Source organism: Budorcas taxicolor, chromosome 8, assembly GCF_023091745.1.
Source record: "Budorcas taxicolor isolate Tak-1 chromosome 8, Takin1.1, whole genome shotgun sequence".
Classification (NCBI taxonomy): Eukaryota; Metazoa; Chordata; class Mammalia; order Artiodactyla; family Bovidae; genus Budorcas; species Budorcas taxicolor.
The window spans coordinates 43694128-43720770 of record NC_068917.1 but is presented as its reverse complement, the minus strand read 5'-3'; the positions used below and the strand labels follow the sequence as shown (position 1 = coordinate 43720770).

General features: G+C 40.8%; 1 protein-coding gene across 6 annotated transcripts in view; it reads right to left on the bottom strand.

Moving 5' to 3' along the window:
* The window catches only part of GLIS3 (GLIS family zinc finger 3), a 493388-nt gene that overhangs the window by 35745 nt on the left and 431000 nt on the right, over positions 1–26643 (bottom strand). For all 6 annotated transcript variants that reach the window (XM_052644747.1, XM_052644745.1, XM_052644746.1 and 3 more), the window contains 2 exons: positions 22434–22602; positions 2245–2417 (listed from right to left, as the gene is read on the bottom strand). In XM_052644747.1, coding sequence (XP_052500707.1) covers positions 2245–2417; positions 22434–22602 — 342 coding nt within the window. The remainder of the gene's footprint in view (positions 1–2244; positions 2418–22433; positions 22603–26643) is intronic.

The window sequence follows — 26643 nt, the reverse complement described above, 5'->3', positions numbered from 1 at the left end:
AAATCCATTATTTGTATCTTGTTTCATTATTTGTTTGGTGAATGAGAGAGTGTCAATCCCTTTTCTAGTAAATACTTACTAAATGTCTACTCTGGATCAAATATTATGCTTACCCTAAGGCTACAAATACTATTCCTATTCTCAAATAGTCTGATAAAGAAAAGGGAGTAGAAGGAAGAACATTAATTAGTTAAGCTCCTACACCGTACCAAGTGCTTTCCTTGTTGAATCCTCATAACAACCGATGAGAGAAGATAGATAAGACTGCCCTCATTTAATGAAAGAGAACTCAAGCTCAATAATTTGTCCAGAGTCACACAGCTGAGTAGATTGGTATTTGCATTCCAATTGGTCTAATTCCAAAATCTTTTTTAGAATTTCTTTAGAAAGCAGGAAAAAAAAAAAAAAAAAAAGACAGGAAACTACCCATTATCCTACCACCATGATTAAAAAAAAAAAAAAAAACTGTTAATGTTTTAGAGAATTTCCTTCTATTTTTTTTTCTACAAGTAGGTTAATTTTTGAAATTTTAAAATATGCTTCACAGTTGTAATCAAAGTGTGTGATATTGTATTTCATTGGAACTATGATACCACTGACTGTGAAATGCTCCATTATTCTATACAGCACCAGAAAGAAAAAATCACTGCCAATTACATGATGCCACTGATTGAGATATATTCAGATTTTAGCAGTGTTAAAATATGAAGGTAAAAACTGCGTGTCTTAGAATCAATGACCTAGTCTGTATTCCACAAAGCCAGAACTTCTGTTGTTTGCCTTCCACCCACAGATAAGGGTGGCTTCAGAGCACCTGGATCTCCCCCACATTAGAAGAGCTCCTTGTCAGGGTTGGGAACTCCCCTCAGAGAGCCAGTGTTCTGTTTGTCTTTTTCACACATTCATTTCTTTACACATAGTAGGCACTCATGGAATATTTCTTGGTTGAGTAAACACATAACTAAAGCTTGAGAAGAAATTTACTGACAGAAGAAGGTAAACAATAATACCAGAGGCCCAAGTTTTGTTGAGGATAGGGGGTTTGTGCGACCACTGCTGCCAGGTAGAGGGGAGAGGCGATGGATTCCTAATCCACGCTGAGCTCCATCGTGCTGCTTTGTTCTGCCCTCCTGGGAGGTTATTCACACTTTTCCATACACAGCTTGAATACGGATTTAGATTTTGGGGGGATATCACCCATTAATTACAAGTAATAACTCATAGAAAGCAAATTCAGGAATCAGCATGAGACAGATAGAGAACTGACTCGTGTTTCTCAGGCGCTGAAACTCTCAGTTTAAATATACAGTATCACTTCTGCTTAAACAGAATATGTAAAAGGCTGTGTATCTTTTGAGTCTGTGTGATTTAACAACTCAACTTTCTATGGATGCTCACTAAGATATCTGCCTGAGTCAGCAAAATTGGCTCAAGTAAAGAAAAGAAATTAAGCTAAACTTAGTTCTCCATGCATGTGCTAGGTTAACCACATTTTGAAAGCAATCATGACTTCTCTTGCCTTCTTCCCTCTTCTTCCATGAATCCACCCAGTACTCAATGTATCTTTACAACATGTGAAGAACTGTGCTAAATTCTCAAAAAGGAAGAACAATGGGTCAGAAAATTCTGACTTTAGAAAGAAGTTTACACACTACCAATGAAGACAAGTTTTACTCACAGAGAAGTAAATTACAAGTGAGAGAACGCATATGTCGTATAGGAAGTACAGGTGATGTGCAGCCAGTTTAGAGCCAAGACAGATTATGTCCAGCAAGGAGATCAGAAAAGGCTTCAGAGGGAAGTGTCACTTCATCTGGGTCCTGAAGGATGGAGAGGATCTGGGCATATGGGAATGGGGCAAAGACCTGTGAGAGGAGAGGCAGGCACGGGCCAAAGAACCCCTGCTGTTGCCTTTTACACCATTTATTGTCTAAGAAACAAGATGTTATTGTTAGGGCCTGTCCACAAGGTGTCAAAAGCCCTGGGTCAAGGAATGGATCATTACCTTGGGCTGACCGCTTGTGGGTATCCTAAATCATCCCATCTTAGGGCCAAAGCCAGGAAGATGTTGCAAGATTTCATGCTGGTAAAGTGTGAAATTTTAGAGGAAAGTCATCAAAGCCAAAGCCTGGTGGTATATGACAGGACAGCTGAAATCTACAACAGGTAACTAAGACACTTAATTAAAAGCAACAGCACAGAATCACTTTTCAAAACTGAAGAGACTAACAGTTACTTGCTTACCATGGACATGGATTCCATTTGGTTGAAAAGAGCTTGTTTCTGGCTGATAAGACTTCAGGTGTGATCCTGAGGGCTGCTGGGTATGGGGAGGCTGTGTTCTCTGCATTATTGAAGAAGGAGCTGGAACTCTCCGGGGGCTAATGTGGTGAGGAGATGGAGCAGAAGGTGCAAACCTGAGAAAACAATTATAAAAGGAAACATGAGAGATGTAAAATAGCAGGAGCAAAGACAAAGTCTTCAAAGCTAAATTCGAATTCCCTATTCTGACTGTATAAGAGCGTGACAAAAAGCCTTTTTAAAAAAATCTTAAGACTTTTCTCTCCCATTTTTCAACCACTGAATTCTCAATTGAGATACTGAGAGAATAAAAGAGATCAACAAAGGGAAAATCCAGTCACAGTCTGAGTTTGTCAAGCTTCTTAAAATGCATTTCAAATACTCTGGGCTTGGTGAAATTCAAAGCACCTCTTTTGTCAGACCCCCCCTTTCCACTAATTTTTAGACCTGTTTGCATTTTAGGGGAAATATGATTCATATACTTCTGATTCATTTACACTTGGCTCATAAACATTTTGCTTCTTTAGTCCTATTCTCTTTAGACAACATATTTTATTTTGTCAAGTATAAATTAACTTACACCTCAAAGGTCAAGTGTGGTTTGAAATCCAGAACTCAGAGATCTGTGTAGGTTCTGTGTTTGGTAAAGAACATTGCCCAAGGTGTAACAGGAACATGATTTGGGACATTTTTACAGTCAGACATGCCCATCTCCATAAGATTACTGGTAGTTTCTGAGGCAGAACCTATAGGTGTTTAAATAAAGTGATATTATCAACTAACCTGAGATATAAAATGATAACTATCCATTGATCATCTAATTGTAAGGGAAATGGCAGGATTTGACTCACTAGGTTTAAAATGACACCTTATACTGTCTAACACTGAAGTTTCCTTGAAGTGTACTTGTGCGAACAATGTTAAAGTTGAGCAATGACCAGACTATCAAAATTGTCAGGCGGAGAGGGGAGTCAGCCTTTGGACAAGTGTCTGTTCTCTCTCATAGTTGCTCGCATTCAAAATAGTTAACTTTCCTTTTCCAACGCCCCCTCCCCCTGGAAAAAAAAAACCCAACACTTGATTTGCCAGTTCAGTAGGTAGCTGGCACAAGTGTGATAGAAAAAGGAGCAGGGACTCTGTCAGTGCAGTGAAAGGAAGCATCACGATAATGAGCAGGGAAACTGTGTTAGCAGTGAAGTATTTGATTGTCCTCCAAAAACTCAGGAGGTTGAAAAACTTCAACAGGCTGTTTCTGTATAGAAAGGCAGGCTTTGTTTTATGACAATGTGTAGATGTCACCATATGTATACATCACTTATTTCACAGAAACAGGTCACTTAATTTTCCTGGGCTTTTTGTGTAGGGCTGTTGATGAATCAAAGGGAGGACGTTTCAAACCACAGTAGTTAACAAGGTAGAGTTTCTACATTTGTATTGCTGCAGTAAGAAATCATGGGATGAAATCCCATTTCTCTCTGCATTCCCCTTCTTGAGGTCTGATGAGACAAGGCAGGAAGATGACATAGGAACCAAGAAGGGAGGATATCGAAGAGTTACGGAGAAGAGAAGTCAGAGGCTGCTTCAAGAAACTTGCTGGGTTCGGATGCCTACTTAATCAAGAACATGTATCTTCCTTCTGCTGGAAGAGAACAGTAACTCAGTGTTCTGTGCCTGATAAATATACATCCTCCAAGCACATCATCTTAACTGGAATTAGTCTGAAAAGAGTGCTGAGTGGCCCATTGCTTTGAGAAAAAACAGAGCAAGCTAACCCTGACACTGTCCCCATAAAAACTCGCATGCCAAGATTCCCCGAATAGAGGCTATTTTCTTGGGGAACATGTCCTCAGTGTCTCTCACAGGCTGCCCTCAAGCTGTGGAATTGTGAGACCACAGACTTTAGGGCTAGAAGGAGTTCACACCACCAACCAACACCGGAATCCTGTGAGCAGAAGATCGCTAGGGAGGGAGAGAAAGGGGTGGATTTGAATTAGAAGGAAACCTACATCATTGCTAAGTAGCCATCTTTGGCATCTCAAATTTGGTTTTGGCAGGGGTAGGGGGGAAAGAAGCAAGATTCTTTGGCTTCTTAATTGCATTTCTTTGTTTGGGAATAAAAGATGCAACACGCTCTTGGTGGGTTTTCAGTCTCCTCTCCTGGTACTTCTGCCTGTTAAGGACTAACAGAGCAGAGATGTATAGATGGGGCAGGTTACAGTATTTAGAAGTGTGATCTTAGTACCAATAGCTTGAAGGAGGAGAATAATTTTATTTCACAACTCCCTCCTCCATAGCACAATAAATCTAACTTGTAAATAAAAGTTTGATTAATAAAGAGTAGAAAATGTGTATGGGGAAGGGGAAAGTGGCAAAGACTGTCAGCAATGTAAAACTTTATGTTTTTGTAATTTGCGATGATGTGACTAGCATGAATCATGATCACTAGTTATAAAACAGTAGCATAGGCAACCAACTAAAAGAACAGAGTTCACGTGAGCATATTAGGAGTCATCTGGAATGTTAATTTCATACGACAGACCTCTGTATCTATATTTAGATTATATATCTCTATATAAATTATATATCTATACATCTACCCAGAAAGTATATACTTACATGCTAATTACGAATCATTCTTATCTATTCAGTCACACAAGTTTCACACTGAGCCATGCTCTCTTGGCTACCACATATTACTTACTATAAAAGTAATGTTGAACAAAGAAAAAAAAATGGGAAAGTACACACACAACAAGATTTTAGCACAGTCTATCTCAGAAACCGGGGGGGAATAAAATAATACTGAGCCCTCAGCGGACCTTACATTTTACTTTTTGCCACTTCAGGCTGGGTTTTACTCCATGTTATTAAAATAAATAAGATTATATGGCATAAAGTTAATATACGTTCAAAATCTAGTATGATACTCTGTATAACACATCAATAAAAACTTAAATATATACCATTCTACATGAAATAAATGCACACCTAAAGTAGTCTTTGCTTTGAAAAGAAAAGTATTGGTACAGAAATTCTAACTTTTACATACATAGAGGAGAAATGAAAAGCAATGAGATGTGATCGTGATAATCCAGACAATTGTTAGGAACAAAGAAATAAGAATTTAGCACTAAAAAGTCCACTGTAAGAAATGACTGCATAGATATGACAGACTTTCTAGTACACAGAATCAATTTTGTTATCGCCTAAAAAACACAACAAAGTATGTTATTGAAAAATCTTACAATCTATTAACTTAAACTTAGTTTTTATAAACTTGCTTACTCGTTAACTAGCTCACAGAAATAAAAATGGCAAATAAGAATCAGGTATGAGAGGGCAGGAGAGAAGCAGAAGAGAAAGCTCTGTGGTACAAAGCAAAGCCCTGGGAGCAACTGAAAGCAATCACTAACTTACAGCAAGAGAGATGCCAGGAATGTTATTTAAAAAGAAAAAAAAAAAAAAAAAAACCTCAAGAAACTTGAGTAGTTTGAAGCCATTTACTTCAAAAACAAGCAAACAAATAAAAAACATGCATACTTAAATAGAAACTCACTAAGCAAAATATACAGTGTTGTTATTGTTACTGAAGGTAGGGTGGAGGGGGCCTCGAAATCCCATTTTCTTAGTGTCTTCACCTATTTTCCAACCTAGTCTTTTTAACACATGCACACACATGTCAAATGAACATGATCTGAATATTCTTCCCAAAGGAGAAAGATTTCTTTTTAACTCCAAAGGAGGTGAATTAATTTTTTTGATGATAAAATATAGAATTTTAATGCTGAGTATAAATTGCAGAGATTTATAATTTTCCTCCCATGGAACATTTCATTCCCCCTTCATGTCAAGACAAGATATCATCACTCTCATTCATTCTGAGTGACAGCAGTTTTCCAGAGCCAGAAGACAGGATGTCTGATGTCTTTCTAGGTCCAGCTCTGTCCCCCAGTTGCTGATCTGCAGTTGACATTTCACAGATTTCATTTGACGTAGCTTACCAATCTCTTCTTTGACTTTTATACTTCTTTTAAACAATAGAAAATTATTACATAAAAATGCACATAACAGACTAGAATTTAAAAAAAAATCACTGCTTATCAGAAGCAGATCACACAATAGCAATCCAGAGAAATGAGTCAACTATTTCCACTCATTTAGTGGAGGAGTTTATATAACCTTAGCATGAGCCATGTTTCAATGGTTTGGGGGAGGAAAAAAGAAAAAAAACAACCTTAGAAAGGTTTTTGCATATATTTATCTATATACCTTGGAAACTGTCTAATTATTTGGGGATATGTACTTGGTTATGCTCCTTCCTTATTTAACTTATATACAGAGTACATCCTGAGAAACGCTGGGCAGGAAGAAGCACAAGCTGGAATCAAGATTGCCGGGAGCAATATCAATAACCTCAGATATGCAGATGACACCACCCTTATGGCAGAAAGTGAAGAGGAACTAAAAAGCCTCTTGAAAGTGAAAGTGGAGAGTGAAAAAGTTGGCTTAAAGCTCATCATTCAGAAAACGAAGATCATGGCATCTGGTCCCATCACTTCATGGTAAATGGATGGGGAAACAGTGGAAACAGTGTCAGACTTTATTTTTGGGGGCTCCAAAATCACTGCAGATGGTGATTGCAGCCATGAAATTAAAAGACGCTTACTCCTTGGAAGAAAAGTTATGACCAACCTAGACAGCATATTGAAAAGCAGAGACATTACTTTGCCAACAAAGGTCCATCTCGTCAAGGCTATGGTTTTTCCAGTGGTTATGTATGGATGTGAGAGTTGGACTGTGAAGAAAGCTGAGCACCGAAGAATTGATGCTTTTGAACTGTGGTGTTGGAGAAGACTCTTAAGAGTCCTGTGGACTGCAAGGAGATCCAGCCAGTCCATTCTGAAGGAGATCAGCCCTGGGATTTCTTTGGAGGGAATGATGCTGAAGCTGAAATTTCAGTACTTTGGCCACCTCATGCGAAGAGTTGACTCATTGGAAAAGACCCTGATGCTGGGAGGGATCGGGGGCAGGAGGAGAAGGGGACGACAGAGGATGAGATGGCTGGATGGCATCACCGACTCGATGGATGTGAGTCTGAGTGAACTCCAGGAGTTGGTGATGGACAGGGAGGCCTGGCATGCTGCGATTCATGGGGTCGCAAAGAGTTGGACACGACTGAGCGACTGAACTGCCTGAACTGATGCTCCTTCCCTTCTGCAGCCTACTCCCCTTCTCTGTTCACACTGAGCTTCCCCACTTTGCTGTAAGGTGCTGCTGCTGCTGCTAAGTCACTTCAGTCATGTCTGACTCTGTTCAACCCCATAGATGGCAGCCCACCAGGGTCCCCCATCCCTGGGATTCTCCAGGCAAGAATACTGGAGTGGGTTGCCATTTCCTCCAATGCATGAAAGTGAAAAGTGAAAGTGATGTCACTCAGTCGTGTCTGACTCTTAGGGAACCCATGGACTGCAGCTCACCAGGCTCCTCCATCCATGGGATTTTCCAGGCAAGAGTACTGGAGTGGGGTGCCGTAAGGTGAGCCAGAAGTAAAGAGCTCTCCTGCACATACAGTACTCAATCTTAGACCGTTTCGTAGAACAACAGGCCCTAACTGAAACATGTAGAACTGGTGAAATTCATGTGCAGAGAAATTGCAAATGGCAGAAAAAGCAGATGGATGTCATAGAAGACAGATGGATGAGAAGTCAGATCCCCTAGGCTTGGAGTGTAGCTCTACCCCTTACTATAGTAGCTAGCTAATCTTGAATAAATTCCTGACTTCTCTCAGCCTCAATTTCAAGTGCAAAATACTCTCAACTCTTACTGGGAGGGTCATAAAATCTGAGATAACATTTATTTATTGATTCATGAGGTATTTATTGAGCACCAACTAAGTTCTTCGGGTGCACTGAGTGAGTGAAATTCATACAGTTGTGTCTGACTCTTTGCGACCCCATGAACTATATAGTCCATAGAATTCCCTAGGCCAGAATACTGGAGTGGGTAGCCTTTCTCTTCTCCAGGGATCTTCCCAACCCAGGGATCGAACCCAGGTCTCCCACAGTGCAGGTGGATTCTTCACCAGCTGAGCCACAAGGGAAGCGCAAGAATACTGGAGTGGGTAGCCTATCCCTTCTCCAGTGGATCTTCCCAACCTGGGAATTGAACTGGGGTCTCCTGCATCGCAGGTGGATTCCTTACCAACTGAGCTCTCAGGGAAGGTGCACTAGAGATACAGTAATAAACGACACTGAGTTTAGGGAACCTCTGCTGTGGTGAGAGGAGACAGGCAATAAACAAGTTTAAATCCACAAGCTGTGTACTGAGCTAGAAGAAATGAGTACTGCAGAGAAAAACAAAGAATGGAAGGTGAGGGATGGGAGGGTAACTATGAACAATTTTACACTAGGTATCAAAGTCCTTTAAACAATGAATATTTGACACGTTTTGGATGATCAATACATGTTTACGGAATGACTTCTCTGAACAGAGGGTACATTTAAGGTATCTCTGATTTAAAATATACCCAATGCTTAAGAGCTATCTAACACAATAGCATTGTGTTAGAATATCTATTAAGCTCCAAAAAAATAAAAAAAAAACCAAAACCTTAGGACTCTTTTCGCCCTTGACTATTTTGATATGGAAAGAGGCTCAAAGAAAGTGAGGTATTTACTCATCTGGTTAATTTTCTAGTTCTAGGCACACTTTGTTGTGGCTTTCCAGCTTTTCCAACCAGTTATCCTCAGCTCACAAATCCATACAACCATAGAATATTTGAGTTGAAGGACATTGGTGCACCATCGTATCTGGCCGAGACATGAATTGGTTTGCCAAAATCACGCAGTTAGTTCTCCAGATATCACTTTATCCCAATAATGTGAGACGTTTTCTAACGGAGATGCAAAGCAAAGCAGAGAGACGAGTTGAGGGAGCAAGGAAGAGGACTCCTGTGGGCCTCTGAGGTTTTGTTCCTCACTGCCAGGTGATGAGGATGGGCGGGGGATGGGCATCAGCAAGCTACTGCCTTTAAGAAATCTGACTATGTGTTTCCCAGTTTGCTTTGGTGAAGTTGCTCGGTTCGAAAATGGGGTTCTTTGTGCCCAAGCCAGGCTTATACCTTTAGTCTTTCCAACTGGATAGCTCCTTTCAGTTACACTCTCCCTTATGTATAAATCCAAAATATTTCTATGTGTCAATTAACAATTGTGTTTCTTCAAACAAATTTTATTAATAGGCTGTGTTGCACACCAAGCACGTGTCATAAACATGCCTCACTTTTCTTCATTTGTATTGTATATGCAAGCAGTGCTGGCAAGCGATGTGGGACTGTGTGTTTTAGCACTGCTTTGGGGGTTAACACTTTGAAAAGAGGTGTTTACATGATCAACTAGATTAATATGTGCTTGGATAGTTCGCCCCCTCCCCACCTTCTTTCTTCCATGAGGGTTACAGACCTCCCAAAGAAGGAAGACTGCATCAGAACAGCTAGTTTCATTGCATTCACATGAAAAATATTATTGACTTGCCACCAGGGAGTAGAAATAATGAAAAGAAACTGGTCTATGGTAGATTTGGGGAGGTATTCTTTATTCCCCCAAAGAATTGTGGGGTATCATCTGTAGTGGTTTTAAAATTCATCTGTGAAAACTAATCAATGAAAAATGGCTTTAGCAGTTGGCTGACTGCAGAAGGGGAAAAAAGGAATCCTTTTCAAAACCTTAAAAGAAAAGCACAGTTTTAAGGATTTCACATCTGATTTAACATCTAAACCCCCCCCCATGATAATACCCCACTTTGTATAGCCAGACAGCGCTCCATTTTAGTAGACGTTAGTGGTCTTTATAACAATTTATGAATCACTTCATGAATTCCTGGCTGACTCATCTGGGTGACTATAGTATCTACTTATACTTCCCTTCTGTCTCACAAAAGAGACACTTGGACTCAGTTCAATCCAGATTTGTCCTCGAATGAATCACAGCACGTTACTGGGGGAACTGCAAATTGAATTCTGCTTCTGAGACAATCAAGACTAGTTTTCAGAAATGAAGAAACAGCCTTGGGGAAGTGCGGGTAATTGCAACACTGTCCATCTGGGCAGGACCAAAGCAGGCCAAGAGCTGTATGTTCATTTGAGGACTCGGTTCCAAACTACTCAAAGAGCTGAATCCATCCCCTGGAAGGGCTTAGTGTTTTTCTCCTTACAAGAGTCTGGGTCAATATTAACTGCAAATATTTTATCAAGTGGGATGAGTTTAAGGCTAAAAAATAACTGCCTGAGTCTCCACAAAGCATGACAAAATGAGGGCTGTGAAGTTGGCTATAGGTGAAATGATCATCCAGGCTTTTTGAAGAGGCCACATATATATTATAATGACTATTTGTGGGAAATATAAAGGATGGAGTGTTCTGGAGGAATGCTTCTCCACTTGGGTTTATGGAGTAAGTTATAAGTCAAGAAAACAAAGTATTCAATGCCCAAGGCAGAGAAGAGTATTTTTTCTTGTGCACAGCGCAACAGGGTCTATGGCATCACACTATTACTCCCCTGTGGAAATGCAAAGCGAGGGGGAACGGACATCCAGGCTATGTTATAGAAATGAATTATGCAGGACACATTTAACCAAGAGCCAGGCTTTTTGGAATATCTTGACTGCAGAATTGGCTGTAACTCTGTTGTTTGTCTTATTTCAGAATTTGATGTGAAGGGGAAAAAGGAAAGAAAAGTCTGATTCTGCCAAATCCTCTTTACAAAAAGGTGCCAACCAGAAGAACATTTATCCAGAGTGGTCTTAGACATTTCATGTCAAAAATACTGCTGTGGAAAAAAGTTCTGTAATGATGTCATCCCTTGGGCAGCTCTGAGGAGATCAAAACAAGGGGATTAACTCATGGTCCTGTGGCTAAGGGAAGGCTTTCTCTTGTTCAGCAGAGTGTTAGGCACAGAGTTCAGTCTGCCTTGCAACAGAATGCACTGGATGAGAGGAAAACATTCAGAAGAGAGAGTAATGAGAATGCCACATGAGAAATGAGAGGATAAGTGTTATTTCTGTCCAAATAGGAGAAAGCAAGGTAGAGGGGTAGATTAAAAAAATGACTTCTTCTGGGCCTTCCTCATGGTCTCAAACTGCAAACACAAGTCTCTTGACAACATCAGGACTTTTAGAGCTGACATCCAATGTAGTACTCTGACCAAGTACAGCTGGGTGCCTTTGAAAGCCACTACTAAATGAGATCTCAGAAGTCAATATAATCCCTAAATTTGAAAAGAAACTAGCTGGGTGGTGGTTTGGTCAGTAATAACATGTGCTGTTTATATGTGCTTTTTTTCTTCATCTGAAGAATGTCAGGTTACTATTGTAGTAACCACAAATGAATTTTTAATACCTTCTCTTGAAGATGAGACTCAATAATTGGCTATAGAAATGAATTATAAGAAATATCATATATACAAAAATTCACAGTTAGAGAAAGGTTCAGTTCAGCTCAGTTCAGTTCAGTTGCTCAGTCGTGTCCAACTCTTTGTGACCCCATGAATCGCAGCATGCCAGGCCTCCCTGTCTGTCACCAACTCCCGGAGTTGACCCAAACTCATGTCCATCAAATCGGTGATGCCATCAAGCCATCTCATCCTATGTCGTCCCTTTCTCCTTCTGCCCTCAGTCTTTCCCAGCATCAGGGTCTTTTCCAATGAGTCAGCTCTTTGCATCAGGTGGCCAAAGTATTGGAGTTTCAGCTTCAGCATCAGTCCTTCCAGAGAACACCCAGGACTGGATCTCCTTTAGGATGGACTGGTTGGATTTCCTTACAGTCCAAGGGACTCTCAAGAGTCTTCTCCAACACCACAGTTCAAAAGCATCAATTCTTCAGCGCTCAGCCTTCTTCACAGTCCAACTCTCACATCCATACATGACCACTGGAAAAACCATAGCCTTGACCAGACAGATCTTTGTTGGCAAAGTAATGTCTCTGCTTTTCAATATGCTGTCTAGGTTGGTCATAACTTTCCTTCCAAGGAGTAAACGTCTTTTAATTTCATGGCTGCAATCACCATCTGCAGTGATTTTGGAGCCCACAAAAATAAAGTCTGACACTGTTTCCACTGTTTCCCCATCCATTTGCCATGAAGTGATGGGACCGGATGCCATGATCTTCGTTTTCTGAATGTTGAGCTTTAAGCCAACTTTTTCATTCTCCTCTTTCACTTTCATCAAGAGGCTTTTTAGTTCCTCTTCACTTTCTGCCATAAGGGTGGTGTCATCTGCATATCTGAGGTTATTGATATTGCTCCTGGCAATCTTGATTCCAGCTTGTGCTTCTTCCAGCCCAGTGTTTCTCATGATGTACTCTGCATAGAAGTTAAATAAGCAGGGTGACAATATACAGCCTTGATGTACTCCTTTTCCTATTTGGAACCAGTCTGTTGTTCCATGTCCAGTTCTAACTGTTGCTTCCTGACCTGCATATAGGTTTTTCAAGATGCAGGTCAGGTGGTCTGGTATTCCCATCTCTTTCAGAATTTTCCACAGTGTATTGTGATCCACACAGTCAAAGGCTTTGGCGTAGTCAATAAAGCAGAAATCAGTGTTTTTCTGGAACTCTCTTGCTTTTTCCATGATCCAGCGGATGTTTGCAATTTGATCTCTTGAGAAAAGGTTAGGGCTTCCCAAGTGACACTAGTGGTAAAGAACCCACTTGCCAATGCAGATGTAAGAGACACAAATTCAGTCCCTGGGTCAGGAAGATTCCCTGGAGGAGGGCATGGCAATCTACTCCAGTATTCTAGCCTAGAGAGTCCCATGGACAGAGAAGACTGGCAGGCTATGGTCCATAGGGTCACAAAAAGTTGGGACACTACTGAAGCAACTTAGCATGTGCAGAGACAGGTTCTTGGTTCTTACAGATGGAAAGAGCATTAAATCCTCAAAATGCTATCATTTTGCATTTCCAGCCCCTCATCCAGTACTATGCAACAATAATAAATGTTGGCTATTGAAGAAATAATCTGTTGAGACTATTGGTTCCATAGACATGGTTCCCAACTTAGTGTCAATTCTTGCGTCCAGGTAGATACATCTGTCGAACTGGTATGAATGGCCAGCTGAGTATTTGTCCAGAAGCCAGTTTCTGTTTCTGAGGGGAGAATAGCTTATTCAAGAGAACAGTTTCAGCCATTTACTCCGAGGTAGATGATTAAAACAGAGAAAAGTTTTTCTCCTTTCAACTAAACAGAAAAGCAACTAAAGACTACTTCTCAGAAAAGGAGGCTAACCCAAAGACTAACCAAAAACGACTAACCCAAAGAACTTTGTCTCTTTGTTTCTCTTCTCCTCAATAAGACTCCTCACCACTAATGAACAAACAGTCCTTCACCTACAAAAACATACACAGTTTCTCAGCAGCCAATTTCTCCAACTGTTTCCACCTGAGAGGGGAAAAGATGATGTTGATTTCCAGATCACACTGTTAAAACACTAAGCAGAGGATTTCCTTTGCAGCCTTTTCTATATCAGAGATGAGGTACTTTGTAATGTGGATATCTTGACTCGGGCTAGAATGGCTTGTGGGCTTTCACTTTAGGAATTCTGGCTCTATATAACTTGCTCTTTCAGAGAAAGGATATGAAAACACATTGCATACATCTGAATACTCTAATGGCTTAGTGAACTCCATGTTGCTTCATGCTAATGTACTCAAGTAGAGATTTCAAGAAAAAGAATTCTATTTTACCTCAAGCCTTCCCTGTTACTGTCATGACTCACTTTCCTGACTGAAAATCCAAGGGGACTAAAAAAACACCATCTCGGGCTTCACATGAAGTGGATCTGTTTGGAATGCGGGAACAAAACAAAGATGGCTGATTTGGCATTCAGAGGTGAAAAAAACTCCACTGGCACTTAAAAATTATAATTCCTTTTATAGACTTTCTAATAGATAGTTTGTGGTGTGTGTTTACAATTAATTTGAAAACAAGGAAATAGTGCATTTCAAAATTTTAAATCCATGGAAAACAGTCTGATGTGAATGAATATTTGAACCACAAATCCAGCTATTTGTTTGGTGGAGTAACACACAAAAGCTCATATCAGCATCTCCTGCTTTGCCATGAAGTCACACAGAGAAGAATGTGGAGATGGGAAAGCATCAGTCATCTGTTCAGGATTACTGCTGCCCTTCACACTAGAAAAAGGAGCTTGGACTTTATTCCAAGAATGGTGGGAACACAGATGTCAGTAGGAAACCCTCAATGATTCAATTTACCCTTTAAGGGCAGCTCTTGTTGTGGTGTGGAGCTGAGACCAAGTATGTGTTGGGTGAAGGTAGAAGGTTGTGGGTAGGCAAGACTGGATGTTGGTAAACCAGTTTAGGGGGCTGTTGTACTTGAGATAGAAGGGGACAGCGGTGAAGTAGGTTTGGAGGAGTAGAGTTGATTAGGCTTAAAATGTATTTGAAGGTAGAACGAAATTAGGCTCATAAAAGTTTGGCAGACAACACAGAAGTTTAAATTAGAGATAAATTAGAGAGGACTAGGGAAGCTAGCTCAGCAATGCCTTTGTTGTTTTACTTTTCTTCCAAGGATCCATTCAGAATCACTGGGTAGGTAAGAAGAAAGTAACAAATATCACCAATTTCCTGGTATGGGTGACTTACTGGGAATGAATCTGGGTGGCATATTTATAAGAAGCTATTATTAATAGTAAAGTGAATATCACTGGGAGAAGAAAGCTCATTCCAAAGGCCTATAACACAATTGATATTTTCCTCAGAGGATGAAGCATGGCTGTGGTCATGATCAATATTTAAGAAGTTTTCAGGCTTCAGCAATACATGAACCGTGAACTTCCAGATGTTCAAGCTGGTTTTAGAAAAGGCAGAGGAACCAGAGATCAAACTGCCAACATCCACTGGATCACCAAAAAAGCTAGAGAATTCCAGAAAAACACTAATTTCTGCTTTATTGACTATGCCAAAGCCTTTGACTGTGTGGATCACAATAAACAGTGGAAAATTCTGAAAGAGATGGGAATACCAGACCACCTGACCTGCATCTTGAGAAACCTACATGCAGGTCAGGAAGCAACAGTTAGAACTGGACATGGAACAATAGACTGGTTCCAAATAGGAAACAGAGTGCGTCAAGGCTGTATATTGTCATCCTGCTTATTTAACTTCTATGCAGAGTACATCATGAGAAACACTGGGCTGGAAGAAGCACAAGCTGGAATCAAGATTGCCGGGAGAAATATCAATAACCTCAGATATGCAGATGACACCACCCTTATGGCAGAAAGTGAAGAGGAACTAAAAAGCCTCTTGATGAAAGTGAAAGAGGAGAGTGCAAAAGTTGGCTTAAAGCTCAACATTCAGAAAATGAAGATCATGGCATCCGGTCCCATCACTTCATGGCAAATGGATGGGGAAACAGTGGAAACAGTGTCAGACTTTATTTTTCTGGGCTCCAAAATCACTGCAGATGGTGACTGCAGCCATGAAATTAAAAGACGCTTACTCCTTGGAAGGAAAGTTATGACCAACCTAGATAGCATATTGAAAAGCAGAGACATTACTTTGCCAACAAAGATCTGTCTAGTCAAGGCTATGGTTTTTCCTGTGGTCATGTATGGATGTGAGAGTTGGACTGTGAAGAAAGCTGAGCGCTGAAGAATTGATGCTTTTGAACTGTGGTGTTGGAGAAGACTCTTGAGAGTCCCTTGGACTGCAAGGAAATCCAAGCAGTCCATCCTTAAAGAGATCAGTCCTGGGTGTTCATTGGAAGGACTGATGCTAAAGCTGAAACTCCAATACTTTGGCCACCTCATGCGAAGAGTTGACTCACTGGAAAAGACCCTGATGCTGGGAGGGATTGGGGGCAGGAGGAGAAGGGAACAACAGAGGATGAGATGGCTTGATGGCATCACTGACTTGATGGACTTGAGTTTGGGTTAACTCCGGGAGTTGGTGACAGACAGGGAGCCCTGGCGTGCTGTGATTCATGGGGTCGCAAAGAGTCGAACATGACTGAGCGACTGAAATGAACTGAACTGAACTGAACTGTAGACTGGTGGGCTGCTCTGCCCTGGAATATACATCAAGAAGTACTGGAAATTTCCCAGAGATTTAAGGAAAACAAAACAGTAAAAAGGACCTCAATCCTTTCCAATCTAAGATCCAATGCTGTAATCTCCATCATCAAGTCTAGGATATTGGAATTTTCTTCCTCTTTGTGCCTACAACAACATCAGAACAACTTTCATTACATTCAATTTTCAAGTAGACGTGTTGAGGGTAGACTTTGGACCCCACCTCTCTTAATCTTGAATATCTGTATCTCTTTTCTAGAAAGAAATTGACCCCTTAATGGAAAGCTAAATGTGGATAACTATCTTCTGAATAGGAAGGTCTGAAACCCAAAGAATGATGCTCATGACCTGGCATCAGGTGAGCATCCTATCAAATCATTCATACACTCTTAATCATTTCTTATTTTGTTGGGCCCAGAATATGTTTTGAACTCTTGCATGATGGATAATAGGATATGGAGGCCTTTGAAATGCATACCAGAGTCACCAGGGTACCTGTCTTAGCCGAATACACAAAGCCTGTTCTCTAGATAAAGCCCAAACTCCTTATAGCAGTTCATGAGGCTCTTCCAACATTTATTTATGAAGCTCCACTCTTGCCTGCTCTCACTCTTCTTAGTTTATAATATATGTGTGTGTGTGTGTGTGTGTGTGTGTGTGTGTGTGAGGCAATATCATATATCATATATATATACAGCCCTATAGACCTTCAGATTTCAAGGAGACATTTCTTCTTCTATTTCTGCTTCCCTAATTTTGGTTAGGTGCCTCTACCATCTCCTGTAGCAACCCTTCCTAACATCCTAAATTATGATCACCAATTGACCTGGTTAGCTCTCACAGGACTGGGTGCTTAAAGAGTGCAGGACTCCCATCAGTCTCCTTCATCACATATCCTCAGTGTCTAGTATATTGCACTGGTGCCCAAACTCCAGCTGACTGACTCAATAAATGAACAAACCTCAATGTTAGGATTGATTTTGATAAACTTTAATATTTTATATGATGCTTATGATTTAGTCATTATTGCACACATAATAGAAGATTAAAATGAGAGAGAAAAGATTAAGTGTAGAGAGAGAATGTGTATATATGTCTATGGAAAAGGTGAGTGGCTGAAGATATCCATGTTCCTGTTTACTCAGGAAGTTCTGGGAAGGGCAATATGGCAAAGCAGGCCTAGTTTGAGCTGTTTAGATGCTACAGATGTAAATATGTGAGAATAGTTAGTATTGAGCATCTAGTTTTAAAGACCACAGGAAAGCAAATGGAACCTTAGCAATGACAAGAGACTCCCAGCAATATGTGTATGCATGAATATTTGTATTAGAACAGCTATATACTGTATAGAAGTATGCAGATTAGACAAGGTATAGGACCTTTGAGAACTGTGGTCACCACCCTTCACAGCAATGAATCAAGGCGAGTAATCCTTTCTAGAAACTCCTCCAGGCTAGACACAGAAGTTGGTAATGAGCCCTGTTTCCGAGGCATTCCCCTCACTGGTCGTTTTTGCTTGTTAAACCCTCCTTAGGATCTACCACTGTGAAGAGAAGCACAGGAAACCTGGAGGTTACAAGGAAACTTTAGGTTCCTGCCCTCAGAGAATAATCTAGTTAGCAAATAGACATCTGGGAAATGGAAAACAAACAAGATGGATAATAAGGACCCAGTGATTTAACTGGGGAGCTGCAAGAGGCAAGTTGAGTATTATGCCAAGCTCAAGGCTGATAACATTTGGTCAAGGATGATAAGATATTGAGGGACTATCTTGTCTCTTTAGACTCTCAGAGAAAGATCCTGAGTTAAGATGAAGAAACAACCAAACTAAGTCAATGAGCAGGTTGATTTGGCAAGAGCTAAAGAACTTTACATAATTGCAAAGATATTACATAGAAAACAATTGTTATTTGTAACCCATTGGCATCCAGGAAAGACACAAAAGGTTCCCAATGGTGAATTAGAAAATGCTGTCTATGAAGACCAGCCCTGGTTACTCAAAGGCACAGAAAGACTGCACATACATCAAAGTACCTAGAACTCTAACAATACTACAGCTGATATGAGTAGAAAATAGTAAGTCTTCCCAATACTTCATATAGACTCAAGAAGCTGACATTTCTTATTTGGTTAAGGTATTTAGACTATGTTCTCAAAAACAACTGGCCCTAACATTCTTTGATGTTGATTGCTGTACCAGAATGTACTCTCTTCAGGGAAGAGCACATCCTTTCCTTGCTTTCAGTCTTCTCTGGCTCAGAGGTGGGGCACATAGGAAGCCCTTTACATGTCACTCCACTCTGGCAAATCCACAAGTCCCCTACGTCTGTCACTTGTACTACAAAGCACACCATATTTGTGGCCTTCTTTTGGAATGAAGAGAGGCAGCCAACATGCTCTTGGACAAGATCAGTGACACAAGTCTAGCTGACTTATTCTTGGGACTGGGAGATTTCTCCATTTCAAAAAAAAAAAAAAAAAAGAAAGTTTTCCATCAATGTTTATTTTCTCTAGTCTAACAGACATACTTTGAAACTCAGTAAATTAACATTTCCCAAGACACTGGGTTCCTCTTATGGGAAGCCACTGTCATAAAGCACCACTGGCTCAATCAACATGACACAGTAAAACACCACTTCCCATAATAATGTTAAGTCAACATTAGGTGATGTGGTGTGATTTGGCCTAAATCACTGAAATGATGTATCATTCAGATAATATTTCAAAATAAAAATGGAACCTTGTCAAACTGAGAGAACTTGCATTTCCTTTATTTTACGGTGGGAAGGATCAAAGGACCTCATGCTAACTGGATAGATGCAGTGGACATTTCCTGACTTATGACAGTGACTCAGCCCATTTTATTAACAAGTTAAAGTTAAATAAATGATGAATCAATGCCCGCAAAGCAGGGGGAAAATGCCAGTTTCCCACTAAAATTCGCAAAGTGTGATAAACTTATTTCCGTTAGGAAAACTGCTGAAGTTTTTACTGGGGGATTTCCCAGGCAAACAGAGGCAAAGATATATAAACCCAAAGCGGAAGGTAAGCACATTTCCTCTTAGTGTTTTTCTGCTGAATGCTAATGCAAACACAGTGAATAATTCAGGGCTGTTTCAAGTCATCCTCATCTTCAAACCTGATTGGAAGAGATAACCTTCCATGCCCTTGCTCCTTCTAGTTGGGCTGGTAGAGGAATGGGGCACACATCCTGTGGGGAGAGCAGAGGAGCAAGGCAAAGCCACAGAAGTGGACATATCCACTTCACTCACCCAGCCATACAAAGCGCACCACCCTCCTCTGCCTCTCCACTTACTCTTCCATGGTTATTTATGTTATCAGTCACTGCAATCATTTGACAACATCCTCTGGCTTCCAAACCTGAACCTTTCAGCTGTGTCAAGGTTGCCCATCCTCATGCCATGTAGCAGTCTAGGTGCTTTACCTGCTTTGGTTCATCTAATCCTAATTCCCTGTGAGTTGCACACTAAGGCTCAACAGAGCTAAGGAACACCCCATCACCTATGCGTTACTCTTGCCAAATATGAACAAATCTGTTTAGAAGGAACAAATCAAGTAAGTTCAAATTGTGGAACATCCTGCAAAATAAATATCCCGAGTTCTTCAAAAACTGTTGATGTCATGAAAAAAATAATAATAATAATGACAAAGAAGATGATAATTTTTAAAAAGCTAGGAAAATTCATTAGAGTAAAGAAGACAGAAAAGAAATGAAAAATATGATCCTTATTAGATCCTGGATCATTAAAAAAAAACCCACAACTCTATCTATAAAGAACTTTATTCATACATATGAAGAAATTTGAATATTGATTGCATAGTAGATAATAACACTTTATCAATGTTAAATTTCCTGAGTGTGATAATTACATTGTGATTATATAGGAGAAATATACTTCTGAGGAGATCTTTCCTAAGGTAATTAGGGTTAATGCTCATTGATATTCCCAACAATCTCTCAGACTGGTTCAGAAACAACAGACAAGCAAACAAACAAACAAAGGCTCTCTCAAGTCAGAAAGAGAAAGAGAGAGAAGGTGGCAAAATGTTAACAACCAGTGAACATGGGTGCAGAGTATATATGGGTGTTCACTGCGCCATTCTTACAGTTTTTAAATATGTTACCAACATACAAAAGACAAAATTAAAATTATAAAATAAAAAATGAAATGTAAAAGACAAAATTGAAACAAGCTAAGCAGCAGGAGCATCTAAGGAACACATTCAAACGATCAGCAGCTGTGGGAGCTGGGACTTAATCTGGTGTTTGGGTGGCTGCTGTTTTTAACTCCATTAATGGCTATAATCTTTTTCTACATTTATTCTTTTAAAGGCTGTGTACAAAAAAGAAAACACACAGATTACTTTCTCCTTAGATTCTTGTAAAGAATCTTTACAAGTACCAATAAGAAGATGAGGCAAAGAGGAAGAGGCCCCTATGGATGGTTTCTTAGCTTCACTATCTTGTAGGGTATAATTCTCGACCAGGCAGAATGAAATGGGATGATGAAAAGCTTATGAATAATATCACTTAAAACCCAACTGGAAGCTAAATAAAATCCTAAAATGAATAAGCTCAACTGAATTTATGGAAATAGATCCGATAACTGGCAAGTCTGTGAATTCAATAGATGATTATCATTTGTACTGGTTTGCTGACAGGTTTCGTGGGAGAAGGCTAATCATTTGTCTACACTTAGCCATGAACACAGAAGTGTTAAGATAAGTCTAACCCATCTGATCCATGTTTTAATTGCCTATCAGATACATCCACATGGATGTTTCACAGCCACCTAAAACTCAAAACCCCAAAGTCCATTAATTATCATTCCTTCTTTCCCATCCTTCCCTCCACTCAACATCCTCTTTTCCTGTGTTAATGGCACCATTTTCCACCTTGATGTCTTGGGATAAAACTCAAGAATGAATTCTGGTCCTTCTTCTTTGCCCCACACATACATTAATAATTAGTGATTCTATATCCTAATAGCCCTTGAATAAACTCCCCATCTTATTTCTTTATTTTAGTTCACGTCTTTATATTGTTCACAAAGACTCCTACAATAACCTCCTTCTTATTTTCCCTGGTTCTCCCCCCTGATTCAAGTCTTAATTACTTTATTATCTTGTCACTTGAATTCCTTCTCTACCAAGGACTCAAAGGATGCTTCTTGAATGAACAGATGTATTAATAAACAGTAGGCATACATTATTAGAATGTGGCTCAGTGGACTTAACACATTAAAAAACTCCTAGACCAGGCCAGCACCAACAAAACCACAGGTTGCTGGTGACATCAAAGATTCAAAACTTTATTCTTATTGCCTATTCAACCCATTATTTTGTCCACCTAATGTCTACTACTCCAGGATTGCATAGAGGTACCCACAAGAACTTTTTCCCCTGTGGATATTTAGGAGTAACCCCTCCATAGCTCAATTCAAGCCAGATGAAAAGTGGAGAGAATGGAAAGAGTGGCATACTGTAATACCACAAGACAGCTGGGCAGTCCAAAGAAAGGGACCTAAATGTCACAATTTAAAAATTTTCTTTCAGAAACTCTTTACAAGGGTGGTATCAACACAAAGTATTCAGTGAACGGCCCCTTTCTTCTTTGCATTTAAAATCCTGTGCCGTTTTATGCTGTACTCTTAAGATAACGCTACTGATCTATGGTTCTGAAGGCACCAACTTACATCTGGAAAGCATTTCAATCTATAGAGACATTACCTTAAAACTGAGTCCCTGAAACAAACTAAGGAAAGACAAGAAAATTCTGATCTGTTTGGTCAGTATCAGACACTTTGGTTGATTATTACCAGTATCTTCATTTTTTCCCCCATGGAAAATTAAACAGATAATGAGGTATTTGATTCACGTGCTCTGTGTATGTACTTTTAAAATGTCACCTTTGTGTAATTCAACCCACCAATGGATTATTAATAAAATTCAGCAACTGTCAAAGCTCTTCTCGGTGGAGAGAGGTTTAGCGGCACCACCTATTAGAAGAGAGACAGATGGCCTTACCTCTCAGCTCCGGAGTCCACAGCTGCGAGTGGAGGTAACTGGGAGGAGGGGTTGTGGGGGCTCCCCTGTACAGTATGTCCCGGAGAAGGGTGACTGACAGGATGTGGGGGTGGCACGGCCCCAGCAGCTGTTCCGCTTCGGCTTGAGTGATTGCTGGAGAAAATGGAAGCTGAAATCAAGGGAGAACAAGCATCAGGCTGCACCCCAAATGAAGTGCATGCTTTTTGAATACTGAAGGCTGACAGCAAGCATATTTTAGGGGCTTGTTTGTTTTCCTCTTGGTGGTTTTAAGGGAACAGTTCTCCCCTTACTGGATATACACAGCTTCTGTTTTCATGGTGGAACAGGTTCCTGGCTAATGCGCCTTTACTGTTGCTTGAGGAGTTCATGTCTGCTCACTCCAGGCTGACGCTCATGGTTTGTCTCATAACAGCTGCCCTGCCCGGCAAGGGCCCTGTCTGGACACTGTGTAATTAGTCCATCTTGTAATGTTTGTACCTGGGCGCAGGTCTCTGTATTTGCACTTCTCAGTCACAGGGGATGAGAATCAGGTAACAGAGTGTCCGGTCTGCTGACCCAGAAGGACACAACATAGGCGTCCCTCCTTTTTTTGGCGCCGCAGCGAGGTGCTGTGGGTCACTCCCAGCCTCCCTGTCACTGCTGCTGCTGCTGCTAAGTCACTTCAGTCGTGTCCGACTCTGTGCGACCCCAGAGACGGCAGCCCACCAGGCTTCCCCATCCCTGGGATTCTCCAGGCAAGAACACTGGAGTGGGTTGCCATTTCCTTCTCCAATGCATGAAAGTGAAGAGTGAAAGTGAAGTCGCTCAGTCGTGTCCGGCTCTTAGCGACCCCATGGACTGCAGCCCACCAGGATCCCCGGTCCATGGATTTTCCAGGCAAGAGTAATGGAGTGGCGTGCCATTGCCTTCTCCTAAATCAATGTAATTGAGAACAGAGCTTCCCCTGATCCTAGTACCACTGCAGGACCCTACATTCTTTTAACTTGAGAGTCTAACTGACCCTGGTCATTTCCCAATGGTTTGATGAATAAATATACCCAGTCTTTATCAAAAATGAGTCCTCTCCCAAAACCACAAAATATGGAAAAGGGGCCTCGGGGATCTTCTCCCGCTGTTGTCTGTTATCACACAGAGAGTCAGTTACAGCCTCATTCTTGAGGGCAGTCTAGCCTTTGGGAACTGTACATGACCTCAAACTTAAATACGTACCCATTTAGATCAGCTAATTGGTACGCTATCACAGAAGAAACTGGGGCCTGTCACTTTCAGAGTCTATCATTATCAGAGGGGCTCTCTCCATGTTCGGACCCACTCAGCAGATATCTCATTATGCTGCAATAATAGCAGCATCATTATGCTGACTCTAACTGCCTTCTCTATACAAAGCTCTGCAGAGCTTTATACCCATCTCTGCTCTTTTGGAACTTACTCTACTGATATCAAAGAATAAATGGATTTCAAAAAATTTGAAAAATCAGGTTCAGGTTTCAGAAAAAGAAGCCACATAATCAAAGAGATTTGAAGGTTTAGAAGTTCAGGAGCTGTATTTTTAGACCAGCACACTTTTCTCCAACCTCTCCAGGACAGAATTAATACCCCAGATGACCCAGCCCCCAAAAGTGTAATCCAATGGAATAAAAGTTCAAGTACTTAAAGGAACATGTGAAGAAGCAGAATTATCATCTTCCCGCTCAAAAAGCTACTGACAGGAGTGTGATCTGATTTGAAGGTTTTATTTTTGGTAAGTCAGCATTGTGTCAGGTTGACTTCTGTCCTCAGACGCCTGCATCCTCCACTGTCTTCCAGGTCTTGAAGAGGTGGTGAGACTAGAAAATGCTTACCAGCTCAAAAGGGCAATGCAGAGCTTCTGCTGCACGTCAGCCTCCAGAAAAGCCGCACATTTGCAAACTCGCTAGTCACCTTATGAATCACTACCTCATTTATGCTCAGCTAGCTCAGGCAACCACATTCTGCTTGTATTCCAAATAATAATTTTACCCACGGGAGAAGGCTGTTTGGATTGACTGTGGCAATAGTTTCAATACGGGGTTTGTCAGCATGAAGCTTGGTGTTTTATATACTATTCCAAAAACTAATGGAATAATAAGAGGTCACAGAGACACTGTGAAAACACAATCAATTTTTTTGTGTGCCTTAATGTGGAAACGTGAACTCTCCTATTTATTTTGTTGTACCTGCTGAATGCACCCATCACTTATTATCCCCTGGAGGGGTTTGTGTGTGTGTGTGTGTGTGTGTGTTTATCACAGGCAAGTGCTGCCTTGCTGTTTCCAACCCATGAGTAACAGAGAAATCTGGTATGCACACTCCACGCTCTGCTCTGTGTTTCGATAGAAAATGTGCTGCTTCCCAAAGGTCTACCTTAGCGATATTAGCTTTGTTTTTTTGCATTAGCTGCAATGAAATAGGCTGGGAAATTTGGTATTGTGTGTAGCCTGCCACACATTGAAAGTCAGGCCTGTTTAAGGTCCTCTCCTTCAGCCCACTTAATAGCCAGGCCCAATGATCCATCGATCATGCAACCATCTACCCATCCTCCAACCATTACTTTTTTTAATTCAACGTTTATTTGGTGTCTGCTACATGCTAGCCACTCTACTATATGTGGGTTCCTGTCCTTGAGGAGGTTGCAGCTGAATAAGGGGAACAGATCTCTATAAATCATTGTACCAAAATACTGAGACTTCTTAGGATACAGCATCAAATGGTGTCCAAATCTCTAATACACTATCTTATTTGTGGCCTCCAAACGTGCCCTAATCTCTGGCCAAATCAGACAACTGACCACACCTCAAATATGTCATAGCAATTTATGCTACTGTGCTTTTTGCCTGTCATATCCTCTACCTTTCTGAACTTATTCCAGTATTTTTGCTGTGTGCATAGAGTGACTTGCGTTCTTCTCACTTATCTCTCAGCAGCCAATTATTCCACAAGTATTTATGGGGTACCTACCATGTGACAGACACTGAGCCAGGTTTTGGGATAGACTAGGGAACCAGATACTCTTGGTGCCTACTGTCTCCAATGCATCATTCATGTTTATTTAGTAAATGAAGATGAACACCATCTTCATTTACTAAATGCCATTGGAGACCATCCTGGGTTCCATGAACAGGACAAGGACAAAAAGGAACATCCATCCACCAACTCCTGTTCCCCACTGGTAAAGGGTATTACTTCTCTCACACTTCCAAGTAGGTACATGTACCACAGTGGTTAAAAGTTCTCATAGATGCCCAATATCAGGGCATCAGGGAAGCCTGAGGACAGAAAACTAGTGCAATTGAGGGGAGGTGCTGCCAAGTTATGCTTGGTTGCCATAGCAATGGCCATAGGTAGGGACAGGTAGTGAAGGGAATGTGAGACGGAACGTAAGAGGTGTATATGGTTTAGGTTTGAAGGCTCAGAAACTTGCCCTCCAGATGTGCTGAAGTCATGTGTACACTGATCAACAGTTAAAACATACATCCACAGCCCTTCCATTCACTGCTATAGCCAGTGACTGGCTTGAAATAGGCAGAGACCCTTTGACTGGGGACCCCATAAGAATAAGGAAGGGAGGCTTTAGGGTTTAATTTGAAGCATATTAAAGAAAGTGTATGGGTTTCCCTCAGCTGGTAAAGAAAGTATATGGAACAGTTTCTTAGGTAGGGTATAAGAAATTACCTGTCAGCAAAAGGAAACCTGTGATTTGCCTTTATATTCTAACAGATAGAATGTGAAGTATAAAACAAATTCTATTCTGCTTAGACAATTTTGTAGAAGCTTATAATTCAGTATTGACACAGAGTACTTTGCATGCAGAGTTCAAGGCAATGTTTGTGGATACTGCCTGAGACAAAAATAATCACCAGAGACATGGAGGAATTAACTATAGAATTGTGGCACAGATCAGTTCAGTTCAGTTCAGTTCAGTCGCTCAGTCGTGTCCGACTCTCTGCGACTACATGAAGTGCAGCTCGCCAGGCCTCCCTGTCCATCACCAACTCCTGGAGTCCACCCAAACCCATGTCCATTGAGTCGGTGATGCCATCCAACCATCTCATCCACAACCATGTCATCCCCTTCTCCTCCTGCCCTCAATTTTTCCAAGCATCAGGGTCTTTTCAAATGAGTCCGCTCTTTGCATCAGGTGGCCAATGTACTGGAGTTGCAGCTTCAACAT